This window comes from Acomys minous (assembly GCF_964271855.1).
Source record: "Acomys minous genome assembly, chromosome: 12".
Classification (NCBI taxonomy): Eukaryota; Metazoa; Chordata; class Mammalia; order Rodentia; family Muridae; genus Acomys; species Acomys minous.
Window position 1 is genome coordinate 36,696,609 of NC_140493.1, and position 27,598 is coordinate 36,724,206.

General features: G+C 44.8%; 1 protein-coding gene across 1 annotated transcript in view; it reads left to right on the top strand.

Moving 5' to 3' along the window:
• DEPTOR (DEP domain containing MTOR interacting protein) overlaps positions 1-27,598 on the top strand; it is a 153,461-nt gene that overhangs the window by 87,582 nt on the left and 38,281 nt on the right. Inside the window, exons 5-8 of the mRNA XM_084747907.1 lie at positions 13,757-13,942; positions 16,171-16,305; positions 20,122-20,192; positions 22,883-22,987. Coding sequence (XP_084604033.1) covers positions 13,757-13,942; positions 16,171-16,305; positions 20,122-20,192; positions 22,883-22,987 — 497 coding nt within the window. The remainder of the gene's footprint in view (positions 1-13,756; positions 13,943-16,170; positions 16,306-20,121; positions 20,193-22,882; positions 22,988-27,598) is intronic.

Consider the following 27,598-nt stretch of genomic DNA (forward strand, 5'->3'; position numbering starts at 1 on the left):
AGAGAGAGAGAGAGAGAGAGAGAGAATGTGTGTGTGTGTGTGTGTGTGTGTGTGTGTGTGTGTGTGCGTTCATGGGTGCATTCTGGGCATTTAACACAAGTCATCAGGCTTCCATGGCAGTGCCTTTATCCACGCTGCCATCTCCCTGGTCCACACTGTCTCATTTTAAGATGGTTAAGTAACCTGCTAAAGATGAGACCTAATCAGTACTAGAGCCTAGGTTCAAATGAGGGCAGGGAGGTTTGAGAAACCACCTTTTACCGACTGAGGAGGACCAGATGCTAATTGTTAGCCCCACTAGACTAAGAGAAAAAAATGTTCGCTCATAAAATCCGAACTTTGTTGACTATATCGTAGCAGCTCATGTGGCCTGGCAGATGCTATAACTTTTATTTTTTTAAAGAAAGAATTGTTAGCCCATAAAAATATACCTTTTATTTTTTTCTTTTCAAGACAAGGTTTCTCTGTGTAGCCCTGGCTATGACTCACTTTGTAGACCAGGCTGGCCTTGAACTCACAATGATTTGCCTGCCTTTTTTTCCCCCAAGTGCTGGGATTAAAGGTGTGTGCCACCACACTCAGCTAATATACCGTTTTGTTTTGTTTTTTAAAACATTAACAACCTTGTGGGTTTTGTATAACTTTTGCAAGTAGAGTGGACACACTTTGCTGATAACTAAATATTTCCCCAGCTGCCTTAGCTGTCAACTGGGTATCTTAGCTCTAAGTGGGGAGAGAAGGAAGCCAGATAATCTCAAGGGCAAATCACTCACAGCCCCACAGCTGACCCTGGGTAATCAGGGGCCTGCTGCTGCGTCCACACATATCACTTCCACCCTTTCCGCTTTGGCCAGGGCACTTTAGCAATAGCAAAACTTTATAAAGCCTTCTGGCCTTTCCTTTTAAGGCTATAATCATAATAGACCCTGACATACACAGAAGAGCAGCTTTACGTGTCTTATCTTTCCAACCCTCCCAGCTCCTGTAGGGTAGCTACGATTGTACCATTTTAGGGGAACATGGTCACTGGGACATCTGCTTGAGAGCCAGAAAGATGCCAGGTGCAGATAGAGATGGGTGACACCATTCCAGTAACCAAGGTCATTGATGGAGGCCAGCCTAAGGTTGCAAACAGTTGGATAAAAGTAAATAAATAGTTTAAAAATATAAAGAAGGAAGGGGAGAGAGAAGGGTTAAAAGAAATAAAAAGATAATTTTCTTTCTACCCTTCTTGAGTTTTTAACAATAATCCCCTCTGACTACGGGTAAGATAGAAAGTCTGTGAATGTGGTTCAGTTAATAGAACACTTGGCCCGCATGCACACAGCCTGAGTTCACACACCTGCACTGTGTAAGCCAAGCTGTTTACACAGTGGATATGAGGGGGTTGGGGTAGCATGGGGGTGGGGGGAAGGGGGGAATAAAGATCAGAAGTTTGAGGTCATCCTCGACTGTACAGTTTGAGGCCAGGCTGAACTGCATAAGACCACATCTCAGGAAGAAAAAAAAAGTCAACCAAGGTTAATAAGACATATGCCTCTTGTATACACTAAGATAGCTCAGAGAAGTAAGCAACCCTGAAAAACCTGCGTACGGTTACAGAAGCCCATGGTGAAAAAGAAGAGCAGACTCCATCAGGTTGTCCCCTGGCGTCCCTATGATTGTGTGGTAGCAAGTGAGCACACACACACACACATGCACACATACATGCACACATGCTAAATATAAAGGAATAAATGTAAAACAAAACCCTAGCTCCATGTATGATTTTAGTGGCTTTTGAAGTTGCATTGCTTCAAAGCTTTAAGGATTAAATGTGCTCTTCCTGTTTTTATCTAATACGTCTCTCTTTCATAAATAAGATTTTTCAGATTTTTTTTTAGGTTTATTGTATATGCTTATAGGCTGAAAAGATAAATACAAATTTTTTTTAATGGGCAAAGGAATTCTTATTATACATGGGTCTCAAGTAAGCCAAAACATATTTTGACTGTAAACATGGTCCATAATTCTGCTCATGAAATTTTCTTAGTTCTCAGCCATCAGGGAGCTTTGTGTGCCTGTGTGCAGACACACACACACATGTGTCTGGGCTCCTTGCCCATCCCATGGCACTTTATTTTTTCTGTTCTTTTATTTTGCCTCATGACTGAACTGTTCTTGTTTTCTCACTGAGGGCAGGCCAAAGGCATTGCAAGTATATGTGTGTGTGTGTGTGTGTGTGTGTGTGTGTGTGTGTCTGTATATCTGTCTGTCTGTCTGTGTGTCTGTCTGTGTCAATTGCTCTGTGTGCATCAGTGATGGGGAACAGGATCTGAGGTAATAGCTCAGTGAGAGAGTGCTTGTCTAGCATTCCTGATGCCCTGGCTTTGATTCCTAACACACACATAAATATTACGGCTGAGGAGCTTGATCAGATATTAAGGCGAGTCAGATATCAAGGGTAGGAGGACTGTTCTGAACCGATGTAGCAGCATTCTTTGCTAAAACTAAGCTTACAAGATGGGCTACTGGATCACAGCAGCCTGGCTAAAGTACAGTCAGAGAGTTTTTGGAGAGGCTATGTTGTCCTTGCTTGGCCCTCCTTCCCTGTCTCAGTTAGTGTTTACAAAACACTATCACCAAAAGCAACTGGGGAAGGAAAGGGTTTATTCAGCTGCTTCTTCCACTTCACAGTTCCTCATCTAAGGAAGGCAGGGCAGGAGCTGCTGCAGAGACCATGGAGCAGTGCTTACTGGCTTGTTTCTCACAGCTTGCTCAGCCTGCTTTCTTGCTGCACCGAAGATCACCAGCCCAGGCCACAATGGGCTTGGCCCTCCGGTATTAATCACTAATTACGACAGGCTTGCCTCAGCCTGATCTTATGGAAGCATTTTCTCAATTGAGGCTCCTTCTGAGATGACTCTAGCTGTGTCCAGTCCATGTAAAACCAGCCAGCAGCTCATTTCCTTTTCTTTAGGGTACTTACTTCCTTTTACCTGCGAAGCCATTTCCCAACCCACTCCATTCTTCTTTATGCCTGAGTAATATGATATCGTATAGATATACCATACTTTCTTCATTCTCTTTAAATGACACTTACACTAGTTCCATATTTAGCTATTTCAAATAGTCCTTATTTTATATGCTGACTTCATTTTACCCAAGACAGCTAAGTCATGATAGATCTGACTTTAGGTTTTTGAGAAACTTCTATACCAGTCAGTGGTTCTTAACCTTCCTCATGTTGTGGTGACTCCCCAAACATAAAATTATTTGTGTTGCTACTTCATAACTGTAATTTTGCTACTGTTATGAGTCATAATGTAAATCTCTGTGTTTTCCAATGGTCTTACGTGACCCCTATGAAAGGGTTGTCCAACCCCCAAAGGGACTCACTGCTTGCTCTATGCTATATTGCCCAGTAGCTGTGTTAGTTTGTATTTCACCAATAGTTATAAGGGGTCTTTTTACTTCAATTCCCTGCCAGTGTCTGCTATTTGTTTATTATTATAACTGGGCTAAGATAATATCTTGTAGTGGCTAATGATATGGAATGGCTTTTTATATGTATTTGAGCCCTTTTTCTTTTTTCTTTTATTTATATTCCTGAGGATTTATTGTTTTTAAATTACCAGTATTACCAGTATGATTAGAAGGTCTGGCTAGCAATCAATTAAGACACAGACACTTGTTATATTTTAAAATTGCCTTAGTTAACCTAGGGCAGGGCAGATACTAATCTTTTAAACTACTTTCCATAGTGGGGCATGTATGGGATCCCTGTCTCAATCCCATGTCATCTGTTTTTATTAATTTTTATCAAGCTAACTCTCATCCATAATCTCAAATACTTGTTAATGGTTTTTTTTTTAATTTGGGCTGAACTTTCCATCCACGCCAGTATGTGTTTTTCCTCCATCTAACCCCATGGCGGCCTTCCTCTCCTCCTCCGGTCTTTCTCCTTTTTTTGTGGCGGTTTCTCCTTTTCCCAGGATTTCTCTCTTTCTAAGTCCCATCTATCTCTTCTTCCCTGCCCAGGTGGGATGGCTTTTTATTAATCAAAAGGTAGGTCACAGAGATAGCAAGCAGTAATTAGAGTCAAAATGCATTAGACCATCCCCCAACAAGGATTGAACCTAGGGCTTTGTGCATCCTGGGCAAATGCAACATCACTGCTGGCTTTGAACTCAATTTGTAGCTTAACTAACCTTAAACTTGCTGTGCAATAGGAGCCTTAGTCTTCCCAGTAGTTAGGATTGACAGGCTGGTACCAGAAGAGACAGCTTTAGGTTTTTGTTTGTTTGTTTGGTTGGTTGGTTTTGGTTTTGGTTTTGAAAAGATGTTTATTTCAGATCATCTGCTCATTTTAAAATTTAGTTTCTTCAGCCAGCCATGGTGGTGCACGCCTGTTATCCCAGCACTCTGGGAGACAGAGGCAGGAGGATCGCTGTGAGTTTGAGGCCAGCCTGTTCTACAAAGCAAGTCCAGGATGGCCAAGGCTACACAGAGAAACCCTGTCTCAGAAAAGGGAAAAGAAAAAAAAAAAAAGGTTTCTTCTTGATCATCTTCTTCCTCCTCCTCTTTCTCCTCCTCCTTCTACTTGTTCTTTACCATCCAATATAATCTTCTCAGAAGCCATAATCTAATATAATGTTTGTTTTCTCCATTTAGAATATTCAGGAATTTGGGCTGGGGTATAGCTCAATTGATAAGAGTGTTTATCTGACTTGTACAAAACCTAGGTTTCAACCCTAACGCCACAGGAACCAGATGTAGTGGTACATGTCTAATCCCAGCCTTCTAGAAGTAGAGGAAGGAGGATGAAGTCTAGGTCATTTTTATCTACATGGTGTGGTTTAAGGCCAATCAAAAAATGCCTTTCAAAACAAACAAACAAACAAACAAAAAACCCCAAGGTGTATAGGTGCAGAAATCTTCTAATGCTATCTGCTTTGGCTCTGTTTCCTACTTTATTATAATTGAATCTAGACGAAGAAAAAATTAGACACAGTCAGAAGCCCACTGCAATGTCAAAACTGGGGAGACAACGTTGCTTGGTAGTGTCATATGCAAAGATATTGGCACACATCCTAGTGTTGGTTTTGGTCAAACTAGGCCTATAGCTGCACCAATGCTTAGCATGTTCCAAAGCACAAAGGGAAGAGGAGACACTAATTTGGTGCCATCTTCCAAATGAGAACTTGGTTATGAGTAGATGATCTTTCCTGAAATGTTATCACTATATTTTCCCTATCCTTCTGGGCACCAGTATGGTGTCTTCCAGGTGTGTGTTGCTTGTTCCTCTTGATCCAGACTGTGTTTAGGTAGTAAGTGTAAGTACCTGCCCACACTGAGCCTCGTGCCCTCCTGACAGCATGTCACCCTTCATCTCCTGCTTAAGTCCTCAGTCTATCCACACATAACTTCTTCATACTGTAGCCTAGGCTAGCATGGAGTTCACTACACTACCAAGACTGACCTTGGATTCACAGCAGTCCTCTTCTGTCTGCCTTTTAAGCATTGGCTCGCAGGCATAAGCCACCCTGTTGGCGCTGTATACTTTCTATGTACTTTTTACTAGAGCATGAGAACACATCCGAAAATATAAGCACCCAGTCTTTGTGCAGCTGATGTATATTGGCCCCAATATGTGCAGTTTCTGCATTTGGAGACTTGACTCACTACAGATGGAAATATTTAGGAAATAAGATTGCATCAGTAAAAAAAAAATAAATTGCATCGGTACTGAGCCTGAACTGGATTTCTTGTCATTGTCTCCAAGACAATACAGTAGCAACGGTCTCACATTTACATTGTATTCTGTATTGAGATTAAACTAGCGGAGAGTTGAAATTTACAGAAGAACATGTAGAGGTTATGTGCAAACGTGGGGCTATTTTATATAACCGACTTGAATACCCATGGTTGTTGGTATCTGGGGGTCTTGGACTCTATCCTGTGGATACCAAGAAAGGATTTATCCTCTACAGAGTCTCCCAGGAACCTCTCTGGCTCTTGATTCTAAATCTGTATTGGTCAGGGTTTTCTAGAGAAACAGAACTGATGGAAAGTATCTATTTATATGTAAACAGGATTTATTAGAGTGGTTGTGGTCCAACTGTTCCAACCATGGCTGTTTTCTGACAGTTAAAGAATCCAGTCGTTGTTTGGTTCATGAAGCTGCATGTCTCAGCTGGTCTTCAGTGTATGCCAGAATCCCTAAGGTAGGCTGGAAGGCAGTGAAGGAATGAATTTGCCAGCAAGGGTGAAGGCAATCAGGAAGAGACCAAGAGCTTCCTTCTTCCTGTTTTCTTATATAGGCTGATACCAGAGGTGTGGCCCAGATTTAAGGTGGATCTTCAGTCAAAAAAAATATTTCATGGTTGTACCCAGGAGCTTAGGTTTTAATTACAGAAGCAGTCAGATTGACAACCAAGGACAGCCATCATAAAGCCCCTTTCTTGGTTGACATTTCAGTGTTGGTACATCTGAACTACTCAAGTTCTTCCCCTTCTCTCCCCTCCCCTCCCCTTCCCTTCTCTCCCCTCCTCTACCTCTCCCCTCCCCTCCCCTCCCCTCCCCTCCCCTCACATCCCCTCCAGTTGCTTTTGCCCAGGTTTTTAAATCATAGCAACAAACAACCCATGTTCAGGCTGTTTTTTAATCTGACTTTTCTTGTAAAAAGAATTAGAAGTAGCAGAAAGCTTTGCAATGTAGTATTACATTTTGATTTCTCTTCTATTATCCTGGCTCACTCCTAGCTTCTCTTCCCTTCTGTCAACTAAACAATTATAAGTGCATCCGAACTTGGAGCCTTCAAGTGTTGTTTTGTTCTAGTAACGTCAGCTAATAAGATTCTGTGCCCTAAAATCAATTTCCTGCTTTCACATCCTCTTTGAAATGTCAGGGCTGAGGAAGTTAATTATTTTAGCCTGTGACTCACTGTTGTTACTGCCTCTTGGAAAGCTTTCCCTCCCGAGTACCTAGCACCATCATTCTGAGGAGTAGGAACTCAAACACAATGGCTGATCTTCTTGCATCAAGGACTTCTGCTGTTTTGGAAAGTGGAGTCCTTCAACTGCCTCCTTGAGAGGACATGAGGTGGGTGGTTATAGCCTCAAGTATATATAGCTCAAAATGTCTTTTAAAAAAAAAAGCTAAATCAGGCATGGAGATGTACAGGTGTCCTTGCCTGGCAAGAACGTTGTGTGTTCAGGATCCCAGTGTAGCACTGAGCCTTTCTCAGGATGAGCGTTGAAGCACAAAAACCATGGCCTGGCTTGACATACTTCAGTTAACAAGAACAGTTAACCAGAAGCAGAACCGCAGAAGCTTAAAAAGCAAAGGTTAGTATATTTTGAGACTTTCCCAGAACTATATGGACTCTGATGGATTAGGTGTATGTTTTAGTTTTGGCAGGCGGTACTGTCTCTGTGCTGAGTTTTACAATCTAATGGTACTTCCTGCATGGAGCACGGAGTCAGTTGTGCTAAGGTCTGGGCCCCGTTACAATATGCTGCACTAGTCATGTTCTTGTTTTGAAACAAAACATTGCAAATCCCTCCCTGGATGTTTTATATTTGTCCTTAGGTCACATGTGTGGGTAACATAGAAACCAATGTCCCTGGCTGTCCTGAAACTTGATTTGGAGACTAGGCTGGCTTCGAACTCACAGAGATCCACCTGCTTCTGTCTCCCAAGTGCTGGGATTAAAGACATGCGACACCACTGCCCAGCTCATTTTTACTAATTTCTAAGGGGAAAAATGTAGGCTCATTATTCACTCAGAAAAGAGTACATCTACGCTGTCAGCATTACATCAGTAGGTCAGATGAAACATCCCACCTACTTCCGAACAGTTATGGTACTCGGTGAGCAGGTCCTTAGCCAGTAGATTCATCTTCATATGGCTCCACCTCTCTGGCCACATCTTCTTTTATTCTTTAATATCCCATATGATGCCAGAGCAGGCTCAGGGTGTGGCTCGGTACATGCTTGTCATGCCCAGGGCCCTGGGTTTGAGCCCTAGAACTACCAAACAACAGCAAAGGTTTAGGTGAGTGAATACTCAGATATAAAGAAAAGCATCCAATGTCCAGCCAAGCCATACACCTGGGGAATCCCGCCAAAGTGAAGAAGACAGAGAGAGTCCCAGAAATTAGAAATAGGGACAGTGCAAATTATGTTTTGGGGCTAGAAGTGTAGCCCGCCCTGCTGGAAGCCACTAGGTTCAACTCCCATGACTTCAAAGGGAAAAGGGGAAAAAAAATCTTCTGTCAAGGACAACTATTGATAAGATCAAAATTAGAAAATGTATGTGGCTAGTGAGGTGGCTCATGCCTTTAATCCCAGCACTCGGGAGGCAGAGGCAGAGGCAGAGGCAGGCCGATCTCTGCATTTGAGTCCAGCCTGGTCTACAAAGTGAGTTCCAGAACAGCCAGGGCTGTTACTCAAAGAAACCCTGTCTCAGTGGGAAAAGAAAGAAAGAAATATAGGAAGGGAAGGAGGGAGGGAGGGAGGGGTCATCAGAGAGGCTCCCTCCTGCAACGGACAGGAACAAAATGCAGAGACCCACTGTCAGACCGTACACAGACACACCTTGGAGCACACAACTCTAAGAGCCCTCAGAGCTCATCTGACCCTGTGGAAGAGGAGGCTGGAGTTTAAGAGCCAAAGGGCATGGAGGACATCAGGAGAACAAATCCCTCTAAATCAACCGAGCAAAGCTCAAGGGAACTCACAGAGACTGAAGGAGCAAACAAGTGGCCTACACGGGTCTGCACCCGGTCCTCTGCTTAGGTACTATAGTGTTCAGCTTAGCGTTTTATGGGCCTCCTGAGTGTGTGAGTGAGTGGGTCTCTGTTTCGTGTGCCTTTTCCTTCTCCAGGGGCTCTTTCTCCCTCTGTTGGTGTGGCTTGTCCAACTTCAATGTGATAAGTTTTATCTTATTGAGTTTTATTTTGTTATGTTTCGTTGTTATCTTTTGGAAGTCTTTGTTTCTTTCTTTCTTTGTTTTGTTCTCCTAATGAGCGGCAGAGAGTGGATTCAGAGGGAGGAAGTGGGGAAGAACTGGGAGGGGTAGAGGAAGGGAAAACTAACGAGGAATTATTGCATAGGAATTTGTTGTTGTTATTGTTTTGGTTTAGGTTGGGTTTTTGGGGGAGGGTGGCAAGGGAAAAGAGTTTCTCTATGTGGCCCTTGCTGTCCTAGAACTTGCTCTATAGACCAGACTGGCCTCAAACTCGCAGAGATCCTCCTGCCTCTGCCTTTCAAGGGCTGGGATTAAAGGCATACACCACCACAACTAGCCTGAAGGGAATAATACATAGAAAGAAAAAGAAGGAATAAAGACCAGTCAAGGGGACATGAAATAAAAAAAGTAATAATAAAGAGTTAGCTGGCAACAATATTTCTTTGGTTTTAGAATGTAGCCTGGTCCTCTTGGGACTTAACTATTGCTCCTTCCCATTTATTCCGCAATGAGCCCCACCTGCCTTTCAGGCTAGCTCAATAAATATGGTTAGATTGGAAAAAAAAAAAAACAAAGAAAAAGAAAAAGTGTATGTGAGCTTTGAGCCCTATCTCTTCTCATACCCTCCCCCACCCCTTTAGAGGAACTGCATGCTCAGAAGTTGATAGGTGGAGGTAAGAGGGTTAGGAGTTCAAGGCCAGCCTGGGAAGGATACTTGCTTGCATGCATGCATACATACATACATACATACATACATACATACATACAACACACACACACATACACACACACATACACACACACACACACACACACACACACACACACACACACACACACGAGAAATGAGTAGGCCTAAGAAACAAATGCCTCAAGCTCTGAAATTGAGAGTTACAGTGACTCTTTTTCCTCCTCGATCCTTTTTCTACCCTGTCTTTTCTCAAACTGTAGCGTATGCTCTTCTGCATTTTACAAACATCAAGAGAAGTTGTGCCAGGCCGTTGTTGGATGCCTTCAATCCACCTGTTTGGGCGGCTGAGGTCGAGGGATTGCATGTTTGTGACAGGCCTGGGAAAATGTTTTTAAACCGCATCCCAAAGTACGATTATAAAAACGGCTGAGGATGTGGGTCAGTGTTAAATGCTTACCTTGCCTGGCATGCATAAAGCCCAGGGACCAGTTCCTCAGCAACACAGAGGACATGACAAATGAGCAAGTACTTAGAGCAAGTGATCTATTTTGAGGGAGGGTCTTATATGACCTTGAGCTCTGGACCCCCCAGCTTCAGTTTCCCTGTTGCTGGAATTACAGGCGTGTGTGGCCATCCCCAGCTCTGGCAAATGATTCTTGGATTTGAAATGGAAAAATGCCACCTGCAAGTGTGGAAACAATTTGCTTTTCTTTCTTTAGAATGGAAGCTTTCACATTTAGCTGTTATTTCTGCAGCTGTTACTTTATGGATAGCTATAAAAGAGACTTTTGAGCTGGGTGTGGTGGCACACACCTTTAATTCCAGCACTTGGGAGGCAGAGGCAGGTGGATCACTGTGAGTTCAAGGCCAGCCCACTCAACAAAGCAAGTCCAGGACAGCCAAGCCTAACACAGAGAGACTCTGTCTCAAAAAAACCAAAAATAAAAAAAAAGAGACTTTTGGTTTCCTTAACATAGTTATATCTTAAAATGTACTGTGTCTTAACACGCTCCTTTATTTCATGTTGGTCTTTGGCTTAAGAGATTTAAGTGTCTTCAGTTAGGCTATCAGAAAGCTTGATCTAGATTTCTGGCTCAAGTTCATGTTTCTTAGTGGGTGAAAGGTAACAATACTGTCCAGAAGGGAAGGAAGGCACAAGTCAAGGCTGGTATCAGTCTTTGAAAGTTTATGACCACGAACTCCTCAAGGGTCAGGTCTATGCCAGATCTCTGACATGAATCACCCATTTGTTCTCACATCGAAACTACACAACAACCAACCAAGACAGGAGATGGGTTTTAATGACTTGTTCAGATCCACCCGCTCAGGCTGTGGCTGTGGCGGGGAGGAAAACTCAGACTATTTAGCTCTAAAACCGGTACCTTTACTGGGACGTGGGAGAAGGAAAATCATTCAAGGTCATCCTCAGCTACATAGCAAGTTCCAGGGCAGCCTGGACAACATGAGACTGTCTCAAACACACCACATCCGCCAGCAAAATGAGAGGAAGTCAGGGTGGATCAGGGATGCCCTTGTCCCTCGTGCCTGTTATCCAGAGTTCAATCCACAGAACCCATGTAAAGGTAGAAGGAGAGAACCAACTCCATAAAGTTGTCCTGTGACCTGCACACGTGCCATGCCAAAAAAAACCAGGTACCAACGCGCTCACAGTCCCAGCGCTGGGAAAGTGAGAAGAGTTGCTGGGGCTTGCAGGCCAGCCGGTCCTAGCTGAATTGGCAAGGTCCAAGTTCAGTGGCGAGATCTGTCTCAAGAAAGGGAAAAAGTAGAGAGCGATTAAGAAAGACAGTCAAAACTTAACCCCCATCTTCCCCGTGCAGACACGAAATGTGCACCTGTAGCCACACCTGCACATATGAGCATACACACACACACACAAAAACCTTGTGAGTGATTCGAAGCTTGTGTTCCTCCTTGCGGGCTGGATCTTATTTTCTAAGAGTCACTTAACACGAAAGCATTTCTGTAAAGCCCCAGATTGTTTGTTTTTATAAGTCATGATGTCTCTTTTAGCAGACTGTGGAACTGGTAAACTTTGCAATGAGCAGATGGTGCCATCTGCCCATGCCAGTGCTAAGATAGATAATCTGGGGCCAGGCTTGACACTTAGCAGGTGCGCTGTTGCGGAATAAATGTGTGTTACTGATGCCATCACATGACTGGCTAGCTGTGCTCCTTCAGGTCTTTCTTTCTTTCTTTCTTTCTTTCTTTCTTTCTTTCTTTCTTTCTTTCGGCTTTCTCTTTTGGCTGCTAGAGAAAAGGTCTTGCCATGTAGCTCAGGCTGGCCCTGAGTTAAACTTGTTCAGCTTTTAAAGCTGTAGCCATGTGCATTATATTTAGAACCACACTCCCCAAAACAAACTTATAAAATTTAGTGTTTATGTTATTAAACATTTAATAACAAAGAAAGAAAATATCTTTCAAGGCCAATTAGTATCTTAGCAACAATACAGGTGGTTAAAAAAAAAAGTACCTCTTAGTTTTATTTAAAAGCAGGCTATCCCTATATCCCATACCCCTCTATGTTTTCTATTTAGACCAGATTGGCCTCAAACTTGCTAAAATTCTGCTACCTCTGCCTTCAAGTACCAGAACTTGATGACATTCGCCATCGTATCTGGCTACAAGTTGACTTTAAGTGTTTTCGTTAGTTTGAAACTTTCTTAGAAACAGAGATCAAACAAGGACCCTACACATGTGAGGCTAATACCCTACTACTGAGCTAGGGCCCCCAGGGCCTTGTCAATGCTAGGCAAGTGTTCTACCTCTGAGCCCTACTGAAAAGTACTTCTGATGGACTGTTGCATGGACCTCCCTGGGGAGACAGAAGAGAAATAACCGTTTATCTCAAAGAGAGGAAGCACAGAAACCTAAGGAAGAATTTGTCAGGCCTACCTTGGTGAGATAAGTGGACTCTCCATAGGGTACTGTTACAACCCGTTACAGAATCTATTTGCTAAGACTGCTCCCCCCGTCTGTATTCAGACCACAACCAACGTTTCATATAAGTCATGGTGCTAAGGGAAGGCAGTAGGTATTAGTAAACGCATACAGAGTTGTATATAAATATATGTGCAGGTCGTAATTCAAAATGCTGTTGTGGGAACTGTCCTGGGGACTTTTTAAATCCTCAAACTGAGGACAAGATGACACAAAATGACTGACCTACGGATTTATGCAGACACGTGGCTATGCACGGAGAAGCCAGGAATTTGGATAGTCCTTTGATAACTTACTTGGTTTGTTTCTCGGTCTGCATTGCATTAGGCTAGCATCAGATGAGTCAGAGACCATGCAGAGCCATTTGTGTGTGTGTGTGTGTGTGTGTGTGTGTGTGTGTGTGTGTTTGTGTGTGTGTGTGTGTGTGTGTGTGTGTGTGTGTGTGTTTGTGTTTGTGTTTGTGTTTCATTTGGGGCTTTGGCAGTGTCTGTTAATTTAATTCAGCCTCGTGTGTGCTAGGCACACCCTTTGCCATAGATGTGGATTGGTTGGCACAGTGTGTACCTAGCATGCTTAAACTGTGTGCAGTGTCGCAGACCTATACTCCCAGCACTCAGGAGATAGGCAGAATGATCAAGATTTCAAGGTCATCCCTGGCTACGCATAATGAGTTCGAGGCAAAGCCTGGGCTACAGCAGACTCTGTCTCAGAAAGAAAAGAAATGAACAAAAGTGTTGGTATGGGGCATACACATACACTTGTGCTGGGTCCTGAGTATGCGTGTTTAAATGAGGATGTGGCCATCTCCCTGAGAGCCTAGTGTTTATTTAGGCAGGAAAACAAGGAAAGTGAACCATGAGGGGCTACGGTACAGTAAATGATCCGACAGACGGGACACTGGAGGCAGCAGGATGCTGTAAAGAGAAGTCGGGTTGGGACTGAAGTCAAGAACTGTCTCACAGAAGAGCTGGCTACCAAACTTTTTAAGGGCATGCCACGTGAGAAGAATTTGGGCCTGTGTGCGGGCACTGCACGTGGCATTTGGGGAGCCTCGTCTCTTGGGACTTTTGCCCCCGTTGGCCCAGAGTCTTCCGCCTGCATCGCTCTCTGGCCCTGCATGTCACACATTCTTCATGAGTTGTTCTTCTCCTCAGTGTCCAACAAGCACCCATTTGTGGACAGCAACCTCCTGTACCAGTTCAGAATGAACTTCCGCCGGAGGCGACGGCTGATGGAGCTGCTCAATGAAAAGTCCCCGTCCTCTCAGGAGGCACATGACAGTCCCTTCTGCCTGAGGAAGCAGGGCCACGACAATCGGAAATCTACCAGCTTTATGTCAGGTATGCCAGTTTCGTTGTGTGCACGGGTGCATCTTGTCTTTTGAGAACTCATAAAGAGGGGAAGGGGGCTCAGAGTGTGACCCCTTTGGTATGTATGCTGCTTGATAGCATGCAGGGAGCCTGGGGTTTAATCCCTAGCAACCGCCAGGTGTGGTGGTCCATTCCTGTGAATTCCAGAGCTCAGGAGGAGGCAGGGGGATTAAAAAATCAAGCTCATCATCCACTGCTGTATTTGAGGTCTGCTTGGATTACATGAGACCTTGTGTTAAAAATAAACACACACACACACACACACACACACACACACACACACACACACACACCACCCCATCCCAAATACAGATGATTTTAAAATGTGAGATGCTTAAATGAGTCTTCCAACTCCTTCTAAAATTGGCAACAACTCCGGTGACTTAAAGTTCAGAAGCACTGGGTGGGCTTGGGGCACCAGCCTGTAATCCCAGCAATTGGAAGGTAGAGGCAGGAAGTCAGGGTCAGGGTCAGGATTGGATACATAACTTCTTGAGCTCCTGCCTCAAAAGAAAGAGAGGAAGAGAGGGAATGGGAGAGGAAAGGAAGAAAGTAAAGAAGGAAGTATGAGACAGAGAAAAGGAAAGAGAAAGTAAGCAGTGGGCTTGCCTCGGCAATAAATGTATTTGTCATGCCCAGTTTCTGAACAGGGCGTGACAGCAAGGACACTAACCCCTGTGAGTGGAGACATTTCTGTGCCTTGGCCTTGGCTGCATGATTTTCTCACTTGATTCTTCCTATAACCCTAAGGACATGACTGTGCCTTCCCTAAGGACATGACTGTGCCTTCCCTCACTTTACAGCTGAAGACCACACTCTAGCATTGGAGTGGCTTACAGTTCCAAGTGGCAGACATAGCTTCGCACCAGCAGTTCTGCTCTTTCCTGTCCCCTTCTGAGTCCCATATTTCCCCTAAGTCCTCATACACAGCCAGCCTCAACATAATGAAGCAAGAGCTGCTGAGTAGAAAGTAAAAACCAGCTGAAGGTCAGCAGGGCCAAGCTTGTGCTCCAAGGTCATCTTAGGAAACACTCTGCAGTCTTCTGCAGATACCCAGAAGCCATCCATTCTTCCTTTGGGACAGGGGCTTGCCTGCTTCTGGGGGTTCTGTAGACACGATGAGAGGAGAGTACAGTAGGGCAGCCCTGTAGCCCAGCATCAGGTGTTTGCTTGTTTGTTTTCTTTCCACGATCCAGTCAGTGGCCAGACCAGTCTCACTCTGTATTTCCCTCCCTTCAGACCTTCAGCCTTCAGAACCACTCTATTTTTGTGGCAGGAAGAACCAACCTGAAAACTGAAGACTCTTTCTCTCATAGCAGTCTGAAAGCCTCCACATGTGCTGTTTTAAGCTTTGTCTTCCGTGCTCCCAAATGACTGCCGACTGCCATTAAATCAGGGCATTTACTGCCACTGTGTAGCAAGTATTGCACTCATTGCCAGTACTGGACTGGTACCCAGGAAGGGAAACCCTGGCTGAGGTATTTATGTCCTGCAGAAGATGGGGAGATAGTCCAGTTGGTACAGTGCTGACCGCTCAAGCATGATGACCTGAGTTCGGATCTGCAGCACTCAGATAAAAGATGTTAAGATTTTAAAAAGGGATAAAAAAAAGATATGCCATCATGTGTCTACAGTCCCGGCGCTAGGGAGGCAGGGACAAGATAACTGGGCCTCGCTGGTCAGTCTGGCCGAGGCATCGAGGTCCAGGTTCAGTGAGAGAAACCATGTCTCAAAATATAAGATGGAAATCAACTGGGGAAGCCTCTGGATATTCACCTCTGACCTCTACATGCAAGAATACACATGATCATGTGCAAATACACATACAACATACACATAAATCACTAAGTGTGTGTGCATGCGTGTGTGCACACCCACACACGAATACCCACAAAAAAGATATCTTGTAAACTCGGCACAGTGTTGTGCCCTATAATTCCAGGACTCTGGCAGTTGAGCCTAGACCATAATGAGGCCAATTTTGAAAAGAAAAGAGGGGTAGAAAGAAAGATGTTTATATACGTCCTATGATCCTCTCCTCACACCTCTGAGGGAATAACTAATAGCTTGAATCACACTTTTTATGACTACGCGGCGGAACTGGACCTCAGATTTTTTTTCCTTGGCAGCTGGTGGCCCAGGAGTTCTAGGTCCTGAGGCCACCTGCTCAGCGACTGTGTTTGCTTCCCTCTCTGCAGTCAGCCCCAGCAAGGAGATCAAGATCGTGTCTGCTGTGAGGAGGAGCAGCATGAGCAGCTGTGGCAGCAGTGGCTACTTCAGCAGCAGCCCGACCCTCAGCAGTAGCCCCCCTGTGCTCTGCAACCCCAAATCTGGTGAGTGGAAAGAGGAGGGGCCGTGCTCCCATCTGGAGGCGTGGGGCCCCTATGCAGGCTGAGTTCTCTGGGAAATAGAAGTCAGGAAATAAGATCAGGAACCTTATAGAACCAGATTCTTGAGTTAACGCCTGTTGCACGGCTGGAAAAGAGTAGCGCATGCGCTGTGCTGCAGCCTCCTGGAAGGTTAACTGCTCACCCGTAACATAGTCCAGTGCTACGATGCCCTGCAAAACTGCATAAGCCGAGCACCTTCTTCTTTTTGGTTTTTCGAGACGGGGTTTCTCTGTGTAATTAGCCCTGGCTTTCCTGGACTCGCTTTGTAGATCAGGTTGGCCTCGAACTCACAGTGATTCACCTGCCTCTGCCTCCCAAGTGCTGGGAAACACTCCGAGGTGCCCCACTCTGTGCACCTTCTTGTTGACCAGTCATTCAACATTGATGCCCCTGAAAGGAAGGCCTGACTGCTCAGGACAGCTGGCCTCAGAGAGATGGCTCGCAGAGTCAGCTGAGGACTGTCTGACACCAGCACTCCTAGCAGCTGGGACCAGGAGCTGAGAGGAGTTCCCTGCCTCTCAGCAACTTGTAAATGCAACACAAAACAAAAAGACCCTCCAGATCATCCCAAACTGTGGCAAGCAAAGATCTATGTGGACCTTGTGTCCCCCAATCCCACCCCATCTGTTTGTTTGGTGAGACAGGATGTTATGTAGTCCTGCCAAGCATGCTTTGTATTTATTATGATGCCCAGGATAGCACTGAACTTGCCACAGTCTTTCAGCCGGATGCTGGCGTTACTGGCATGAGCCACTACGCTCAGTTTTGGTGCCTAGCACTCATAAGGAAGAAGTGTGGGTATATGGAAGCCCACGTATTGGAATTCACTGGTGTCTTAGGGTTTCAAAACATATTCATCGGCCTCCATGGAGACTTTTAACCATCATAAGGCTGGTTTTTAGAACATAAAAGTGCTTGCCATGCAAACCTGGCAACCTGAGTTTACATAAAGATGGAAGGAAAGAGCTGGGTGTGGTGGCGCACACCTGTAATCCCAACGCTCGAGAGGCGGAGGTTGGACAATGTCTGTGAGTTCGAGGCCAGCCTGGTCTACAAAGCAAGTTCAGGAAAGCCAAGGCTACACAGAGAAACCCTATCTCGAAAAATCAAAAACAGAACAAAACAAAAAAGATGGAAGGAAAGAACCCATGGCCCAAAATTCTCTGTGTGTCTGCCTCTGTCTCCATGTCACTCTCACAGACACAAACTCCTTCTCTAATAAATAAAAATGTAAATATTAGCCATCTCTATGTATCAGGATAATATATATTTAGTAGTAGCTATAAATATCTGGCCTTGCCACTCTCCCCAAGTGAGAACAAAGCCAGAGTTGCTGCCATAATCCATGTCATGGTGGTGAATAAGAAGGAAATCTGAGGGGACTTCCCTGGGTTTCAAAGTTTCCGTTTCTCAACACAATAAAAAGAAAAGGTACATTAAAATAAACAGCCAGCCTGCTGCTGAAAACATCATCAATTTTTCATAACCCCTGAGGAGTCACAGGCATGCCGAGGAGCTTGTCTGCTAGGCGGTAAGGTCTGAGTCCCCACACAGTCTCTGGCTTTCAAAACTCCTCTGTGTGGCCTGAGAGGTGTGTCTCTTATCTTCATATTTGTTCCCCTCCTCCTCCTCCTCCTCCTCCTCCTCCTCCTCCTCCTCCTCCTCCTCCTCCTTGCAAACACCGCTTCCCTTTCAAAGCTTTCTGAGAAGCAAAAGTTATAATCCCAGCCACCTGTCTCTTTCCCTAGAAGCGGTTCGTGGCTCTCCGCTGAGAGTGCTTCTTAAGCCTGGGCCTCAGCCACTCAGCAGGTGGGCCCAGCTGCCTGGGGCTCGTGCAGTCCAGCCTCCAGTGCTGCTGCCCACTTGTCCAGACCAGTGTCTGACCTCTGAGTGAATGTCCCTGCCAAAGGGAATTGGAGGTGGGCAGTTTTCCAGATGGCACCATGGCCTTGGCTCCTTTCATTTCTTTGTGGCAATTAAATCTCTGCTGTGTGTGTATCCGTGTCAGGATGGTCCCAGTGCCCTAGCCTCATCAGCTGCCCTGGGGACTCTAGGACAAACCCTTCTCCAGTTCTGAGTTATCAAAGAACGGATGGGAAATTCATTACCCGAGGCTGGATGAACTTCATTACTACAGGGGTTTCATGCAGCTGTCTTCTGTTGTCGTGTTAGGCAGCAGCAGTGAGCTGAGACTAGACAGACAAGGCTCCACATTGTTACCGTCCAGAGTTCCTGAGACAGCATAGCACAGCAAGACAGGGTGACACATCAGTTCCTAAGAATGTGGGCTCCAGTACCCATGCCTGAATGTGATCTTAATTTTACTACCCACATTTTAGCTACAGGATCCTGGACACGCACAAAATAACTTTTCGGAACCAGTTTTCTCACATATAAAAAAAGAGAAAATAAAGAAAAGATATAATCCTTGGTATTGTATCTTTAAGTTGTAAGATGATCAGACACTTCTGTGGTTTTACTATTTTCTGTTATGAGTTACTTATATGTAATTTCACTTTCAAATGGAACAAGCATGCTGGCACATAACTGCAGTCCCAGCACTGGAGGCTGAGGTAGGATTAAAGTGTGCTTTTAAAAAAAGATAATAATAATAATAATAACAACAACAACAACAACAACAGTACAATGATGAGCCAGATTCTTTGGTTCACTGGTTCCTAACCTTCTTCACGCACAACCCTTTGATACAGTTCCTCCTGTTGTGGTGACCCACAACCATAAAATTATTTCCGTTGCTACTTTTGTTTTGTTTTGTTTTTGTTTGTTTGTTTGTTTTTCGAGATAGGGTTTCTCTGTGTAGCCTTGGCTGTCCTAGACTCTCTTTGTAGACCAGGCTGGCCTTGAATTCACACCGATCCACCTGCCTCTGGCTCCTGAGTGCTGGGATTAAAGGTGTGCGTCACCACTGCCCAGCTCCATTGCTACTTTTACTGTAATGTTGCTACTGCTATGAATCTAATGTAAATATCTGATATACAGAATATCTTAGGCAACCCCTGTGACCCCCACAGGTTGACAATGACTGCTTTAGCTCAGATTAAAGGAATAATGGATGTGAGGAGATGCAGGGTAGTGGTCCAGCCTGGGGAGAGTACTCTGGAGAGTTTCCTAGTCTGGCTTCTCTGAGCTTGAGGCAGCATTCTCATGTTCTAGGTTAGAGAAAAGAACAACGTTTAGTAAATGGGAAGTGTGCAGTATGCTGGGGACACGGAGTTGGATGGAGCTGGCACCTGCAGCATGGCCATCGGCCTGCTGGACTTTTGACGTATTTAGATGCATATGAACACTAAGAAGAAAGTTCTTGAACTGGAAACACGCCGGGCATGGCGGCACATGCCTTTAATCCCAGCACTCGGGAGGCTGAGGCAGGCAGGTCTGTGTAAATTTGAGGCCAGCCTGGTCCACAATGTGAGAGTCCAGGACATCTAAGGCTACACAGAGAAACCCTGTCTTGAAAAACAAAAAACAAAACAAAACAAAAAAAGAGTTGGAAACACAGCCTTTTCCTTCATAGGAAGATTCTGCTCCCCTAAAGGATCTTGGTTCCTTTACCCTCACTTTCCCTACTCTCCCTGCATCCTGGCTGGTGTTACCTGTCTGCTCAGCTAAAGGATGGGTGTGAGGCGTGGAGGTCTTTGCCACTTTTCCTGGTTGCCAGTCTGGAGGAGGCAGTCAAGATGACTGAATGGGAGAAGGACTTAGAAGTGTGTATTCTCTGACACTGTATCTGTCTCTTAGTGCTGAAGAGACCTGTCACTTCCGAGGAACTCTTGACTCCTGGGGCTCCGTATGCCAGGAAGACATTCACGGTAAGCCCAGCTCCTGCACACACCAAGTCTATCAGGGTGTGGCTCAGGGACCAAATGTCTCTCTGTCTCTGTCTCTGTCTCTGTCTCTGTCTCTGTCTCTGTCTCTGTCTCTGTCTCTCTCTCTCTCTCTCTCTCTCTCTCTGTCTTTTTGAGACAGGAACCCTGGATGGTCTGGACCTCACTATGTAGACTTCCTGCCTCTGACATCTAAGTGCTGGGATAAAGATGTGTGTTGCCACACCCATGTGCACATTTTGGTTTTCATGTGGTTGTAATAGTAGACTTTCTGAAGGCTAAGGCAGTGAAGTGCATTAGAACTTCCCTTGATTTGTCAGACATGTGATGTTTTTAACTTCTTTTTGAAATTTGTCCTTGTCGGTATCTGCTATGTACTTATTCCAATGTAATTAATGTGCTTTTAAGATATATGATAGTATAAAACAAACAAACGAAACCCAACAACCATGAATGTCTTCTTCATCATAGTTAGTTCTAAAAATCATTACGATGTTAGAAAATCTTACAGAAGAGAAAAGAAACAAAACGGAAGGATAAATGGCTGCATGTGTTGAGTGGATAGCCTGGCTTGGGAGCCCCGTGGAGCCCTACATAGCTGAGGACTCACCCTTTCTTAGTGTCCTACATGGGAGCCCTGTGTAGCCCCAGGTAGCTGAGGACTCATCCATTCTTAGTGTCCTACAAACTTCCTCCTGCCCTCCTCACGCCCTGATAATTTTGTTCAAATGGAAACTAAGTTATTTTTCTGAAGGATCTTACATAGCCTCAAACTGTATGTAGCCAAGGATGACTTTGAATTTCTGATCCTCCTGCCTCCACCTCTGAAGTACCAGGAATGCAGACCACACTGGGTTCATGCAGCTTTGGGGGATCAAACCCAGAGCCTTGTGAAGGTTAGGCAAGTACTCTGCCAAGGAAGAGACATCCCCAGGCCCATCCACGTGGTCTTATTGGTACCCTCTCCCCTACTCCATTTGCTTTCTTTGCTCGGCCTGCAACATCTATATCAGTAAACCTTAGAAGGACATCTCCTCTCTTCCTCTGTTTCCCAACAGATTTTATTACCCTAAAGAAGAAAAGTTTTCCCACTCATTCATTCACACCCCAGACTCTTGCTGAGGACCCTTCTCATGCTGAGCACTGGGGAGTTCACATGACATGGGCTGTTGCGATGTGTCTGTGTCAAGGAGAAAGGTACATCGCACATTAGAAAGTGAAATTAGAGATAATAAATGCATGGTAGCAAATTCCCAAGCCACAGAAGGTCCTGATAGTCTTAGAAATTTCCGCTAGAGTTCCCACTCTCCCTCTTGCCTCTCTTCCCCCAGTCTCCAGCTTTTGAGAGATGGCTGTTTTGAGAGTGTTCATTTCACTTTGTGTTTAAGTGCCAGCACCACTAATATGTGCCTGTGAGGGTGTTTCATGTGCACTCCGTTTGGCATATGTGCTAAGGATGCCTCTGAAGCCATCCAGGGAACCTTCCTGCCAGTTCTGATTCTTTAGGGGAAAAACAAAACAACACAGGCTTTGGTGCCAAACAATGTTTGGACCAGGCCCTGTTTGTAAATTGTAAGCTTTACCTGCTTTTCCAGTTGGTTTTCTTGGTGTGGAAAACCGTCTTTCAAAAGAGGCCAAGACCCCTCACGTCCCCTCCATGTGTAGTTTAAACTGTTCTTCTAGGCTTTCATATAGCTGGGTCAAAGTCTATCATTTGGATATGAAGGAAAGATTATATTAAGATCGAGATTGAGGGCTGGAGAGATGGCTCAGAGGTTAAGAGCACTGGCTGCTCCTCCAAAGGTCCTGAGTTCAGTTCCCAGCAACCACATGGTGGCCCACAACCATCTATAATGAGATCTTCTGGTGGTGGGGATGGGTGCACATTCGGGCAGAATACTGTATAATAATAAATAAGTCTTTTTAAAGAAAAGATTGAGATTGAATCTAGAGAGAAAGTGCAGCGATCTTTTTAAGATCTTCTCAGCCAGCCAAGCGTAATGGTGATTGCATGATGGCGCACGCCTTTAATCCTAGCACTCAGAGAGACAGAGGCAGGTGGATCTCTGTGAGTTCAAGGCCAGCCTGGTCTACAAAGCTAGTTTAAATCAGCATAGATTACAGAGCAAGTCTAGGGTAGCCAAGAGAAACCTACTCTCAAAAAAAAAAAAAAAAAAAACCAGAAAAGAAAAAGAAAAAAGAACCCCCACCCCAAAAAATGAAAACAAAGATCTTCTGAGACTAACAACCCAGTGTGATATGATATGAAATTGGCTGGCAGCCCAAGGAGGAGGTATGTTGCCAAAGAGGTTACTGGGGAGTGACACTCCCCCCAAACAGGTTATGTGTCTCCACTACATTTTCAGTCCCCTGACACATAGAGATGAAGTGAAGAAAAAAATACATGTCAAGATCTATAAGCTGGGTGCCTTTAATACCAGCACTCGGGAGGCAGAGGCAGGTGGATCACTGTGAGTTCAAGGCCAGCCTGGTCTACAAAGCAAGTCTAGGACAGCCAAGGATATACCAAGAAACTCTGTCTTGAAAAAAATAAAAACAAAAACGAACAAAAAAAATATCTATAGTTAATCCTGGGTCAGACTTCACTCCCTTGGAAAGACAGGCAAATTGCCCGAGATGGTCTGCTGTTTGCTAAATGTGGTTTTCCTTTCTAGATTGTTGGTGATGCAGTTGGCTGGGGCTTTGTGGTGCGAGGAAGTAAGCCATGCCACATCCAGGCTGTGGACCCCAGTGGACCTGCAGCTGCTGCAGGGATGAAGGTACAATTGGTTGACTCCTTGCTCACTCTCCTGTCTGCTGTGGCTTCATCAGGGAACATTCATTATTGTGACTTCCCCCCCTTAATTTGCACATTTCTCAGCTTCCCTCCTGTGTATCCCCTCCACTCAGAAAGAGTCATATCTGTAAGGCATAGTGTCACACACCTGTAGTCCCAGCACTTGGGACACAAAGGCAGGAAGATCCTCATAAATTGGCAAACCAGCCAATCAGAAATTAGTTGTTAAAACAAAAAACAAAACAAAACAAAAATAAAACCAGGTGTGGTGGCGCACGCCTTTAATCCCAGCACTCGGGAGGCAGAGGCAGGTGGATCGCTGTGAATTCAAGGCCAGCCTGGGCTACAAAGTGAGTCCAGGACAGCCAAGCCTAACATGGAGAGACCTGTCTCGAAAAACAAAAAAGAAAACATCAGAAATCAGTTGTTACCCCACAACACTCACGCCATTATTGCACAAGTAGACACACTAGACTTCGGAGTCTAGTACTATAGCATATAACATATAGATTCCCCCACTGGACAAGTCTAGTGATAATTTTTCTTCTCTGTTCCAGCTTGATTTCTCTGTGTCCTGTTTCAGCAATCACACACAATGATACTGTCTAGCAATAGTGGACTTGCAGGGAACCTGTGTTCAAGTTCCTTTTTTTTAAAAAAAAAAAAAAGTATGCTCTTACTTAGCATACAGAGCAGTTGGTTTCCATAAGGGCTTCTCATAAAGGCTTCTCATAAAATCTTGATTTTGGTTAATGCACCTTTCATCCCCTCTTCCCGTGATCTCCCTCACTTTTTCTCCGCTAAACCCTTAACCCACAATATTACCCACAAATGTGACTATCTGAATTAGTTTTTGTTTGTTTGTTTGTTTTGGGGGCTTTTCAAGACAGGGTATCTCTGTGTAGCCTTGGCTGTCCACTCTGTAGACTGGCCTTGAATTTACACAGATCTGCCTGCCTCTCCCTGTGATTTTTTTTTTTTTAAGCATCTTTATCTAGCACAATTGTGTTCCTTCTTCTGAGAAACCTCTCAAAGAGAATGTTGATCTTGGATGATCTGGAATGCTGGGAGGACTCGGAAGATTGGAAGGGTCCATCATGCCTCCCATATAGTCACTCAGCACCCCCGTCCTCTCCATCATATCCTTGCCTAGTTCTGTAAACCCGGGCAGCCATGGCAGCATGTAGATCTCCACCACTCTGTGGCTCTGGCTTGGTTTGCACACTTTTAAAAGTGGCACGACAAAGCAGGGCTCAAAGAAGCAGAGAGCAGCTTACTCCCGGGCTAGCATTAAGGTCTGACTCTACCCCCTCCCCCATTTGAAGAACACATCTCACGAGGTCCTGTGCCCCAAACAATGCCAGCCTCCTTGAGTAAGGTAGCCAGTGTTAGAGACCCTTCCTACAATGGCACAGGACCCAGGAGCTCCGTGGGAGAGCTGGCTAAGGTCCAAAGAGCAGGAACTTGTTTCTCAGCTGAGGGTGAAAATTTCCTTTTCTTTCTTTTCTTTTTTTTTTTTAAGATTTATTTATTTGTTTGTTTATTTATTTATTATTTTGTCTGCATGTACACCAGATATTATTATAAATTGTTACGAGCCACCGTGTGGTTGCTAGGAATTGAACTCAAGACCTTTTGAAGAGTAAGCAGTGCTCTTAACCTCTGAGCCACCTCTCCAGCCTGAATTTTTCCTTTTCTAATGGAACTCTTGGCTAAAAGAAGGATTTTATATTTTGCTTTCACAATGAATGCCCAGTATAAATTATTTTTGGCACATTCCTCCTGAGCATGCACTCCCTCCTGCGAGGAAGGGTTTGGCTTCAAACACACTTCCTATGAGGAAGAACGCCATGAATTCTCTTGGCAGCTGAAGACCTTGCGTTACCTAGTTAGCCAAGCCGACCGGGAACTTAATTGGGTTTAGTTTATCTCTAGTGATTAACGATAGCATAACCTTCTTAGGCGTTAACAACTGGCTAGTTAGCTAACTCTTTATATACCTGAGCAGTTGCTTTCCTAACTGTCCCTGCTTTTATAAACTAATAGTTTATTTGGCTCATGTTCCCATCTTCTCTGGAGCTGTATGACAGTTTTCATGTACCACAGAACATGACAGAATTTATCAGAGTGGCTTTTCTGCAACTGCACTATACAGCATTCTAGCTCAGCAACAAGTCCTGCCCTGAGCATTCCTGTTCAAACACCTTCTGTCCTCTTCTTGGAAACCAAACACATTAAACACATTAGCATATCCATGGCTCTTCTAAATCTGATGGGGGAGGAGGGCGTAAGACCCATACCGGGGGTTGGGAGAGGGACAGTGGAAGTAGAAAAAAAAAGAAAAGAAAAACAAATAAGAAGTTACCTTATGTTTTGGCCATAAAAGATGCCTCTTTTAATTTTTTAAAATTTATTTTGTATGTGTGTGTGTGTGTGTGTGTGTGTGTGTGTGTGTGTGTGTGTGTAAGTGATAATTGCTCATTTGACCCACTCTAGAATGACCTGGAAACGTACAATCAGTGTGTAATTTAGGTAAGATTGGCCTTTGGGCATGTGTATGGGGGATTGTCTTGATTTCATTTATTTGAGTTGGTAACAGCTGCCTACTGTGGGAGGTACCATTTCCTAGGCCGGGGATTCTAAACCATAGAAGAGCAGAGAAAGCAAGATGAGCAAAAGTATATATGTGTATGTTCAGTGCCTTCTGTTCCTGGTTATGGATATGATATAGTGAGCTCCCTGTAGCTGCTTCTTCTGTGGTCTGGAACCTGGAACTGTAAGCCAAAGTAAGCCCTTTCTCCCCTCAGCTGGCTTTTGTCAAAGTGTTTTACAAAAACAACTGGGAAAGAAACAGAGGCAGTGTATGTGTTCTGGTGGGGTAGTTGTGTGTGATGTCTAGCATACTCATGCGTGTATGGGTGTACATAGCTATGTGCATGAAAAAGAGGCAGAGGGGCACATTGGGTGCCTTCTCCTATCACTCTCTGCAAGAGTCCTTTAAGGCAGGATTTCTCCCTGAACCTGGCGTTCCCATTTTACATCGAGGATAGCAGCCTGCAGGCCCTAGGGATCCTCCTGTCTCTGCTTTCCCAGTGCTAGAGTTATAACTGTGTGTGTATCACATCGAGCTTTTGGTTTTTGCTTCCCCCCCTCCCCCCCCAAGACAAGATTTCTTTGTGTAGCCTTGGCTGTCCTGGACTCACTTTGCAGACCAGGCTGGCCTTGAGCTCACAGAAAACTGCTTGCCTTTGCCTCATGCGTGCTGGGATTATAGGCATGTGCCACCACTGCCCAGCTATATCTAGCTTTTATATGGTATATGAACTCTGGGCTTTCTTCTTTTGCAACAAATGATATTAACTGCTGAGCCATCTGTCTAGCTCGCTACCTTTTGGATTGTTTGTGGCACAGTCTCTTGGGCCCCATAATAGCCTTGGGTAGCCAAGGGTGACCTTGAACTCTTTTTTTTTTTTTAAGATTTTATGTATTTATTTTATGTATATGAATGCTCTAACTGCATGCCCGAAGAGGGCATTAGAGGGAATAGATGGTTGTGAGCCACCACGTGGTTGCAGGGAATTGAACTCAGGACCTCTGGAAGAGCAGACAGTGCTCTTAACCGCTGAGCCATCTCTCCAGCCCCGACCTTGAACTCTTGATCTTCCCAAGTGCTGGAATTACAGGTGAGAGCCATCTTGCTCAGTTACTGTGTACCTGGTGCCGGGGATCAAACCCAGGGCCTCCTACAAGAGAGGCAAACAGTGGAGAACTGAGGTCCCAGCATATCACCGGCCCCAGATGTGTCTTTCAGCATCTCTGATCAACAAAAGCTGCCCTAGCATGGATAAAGTGACCGTCTTAACTTTACTGGCCTTTCTATATACAATAAATGCCACGATCACCTTCTGTTCTTGTTTGGACCTGAAATGTTTTGAATGCTCACTTCCTGGCTTCTAGTTGGGGCTTTAAAGGTTAAAGCCTCCCCTGGCTCCAGCTGTAGCCTCTACTTTCTGGTTCTTTGCATTGTGAACAGTTGCACTGCCTTAAATCCTGCCACGCCTCGCCTTCCCATGAGGAATGGACTAAGGTCCTTGAAATTTTGAGCCCATTTCAACACATCCTCCAGTGAGTGCTTGCTTTTGGGGATTTAACAGTAACTAATCGCCATTGGGTCAGCTCTCTGTCTTTCTCTTTCTGTTTAGGGTGATAAAGCCTTACATCCAGCTATTGTGACTTTGCTAGGCAGGGAAGTTTATGTTCTATCTCTGAAGCCACATAGTGCCTAGAGCAGAGGTCATTGCGTTCTCTCTCCATCACTTCACCTTGTTACGGAGACCAGAATGCTTTAGGGTATAGGCCACCAGTATGAGGATAGGACAGGCCCAGGACTGATGACAATGTGTGCTAAGTTCCTTTGGTTAATACTTCTAGATCTTTCCAGCCAGCAACTTTTAATTTGAGCTTCTCCAAGTTTATAGTTTCCCCCTCCCCCGTCCCTCTGCTTCTTTCTTTCTTTCTTTTTCTTGAAACCGGATCTGATGTAGGTTAGCCTGGCTTTGAACTTGCTACGTAGCCAAGGAAGACCTTGGTTCTG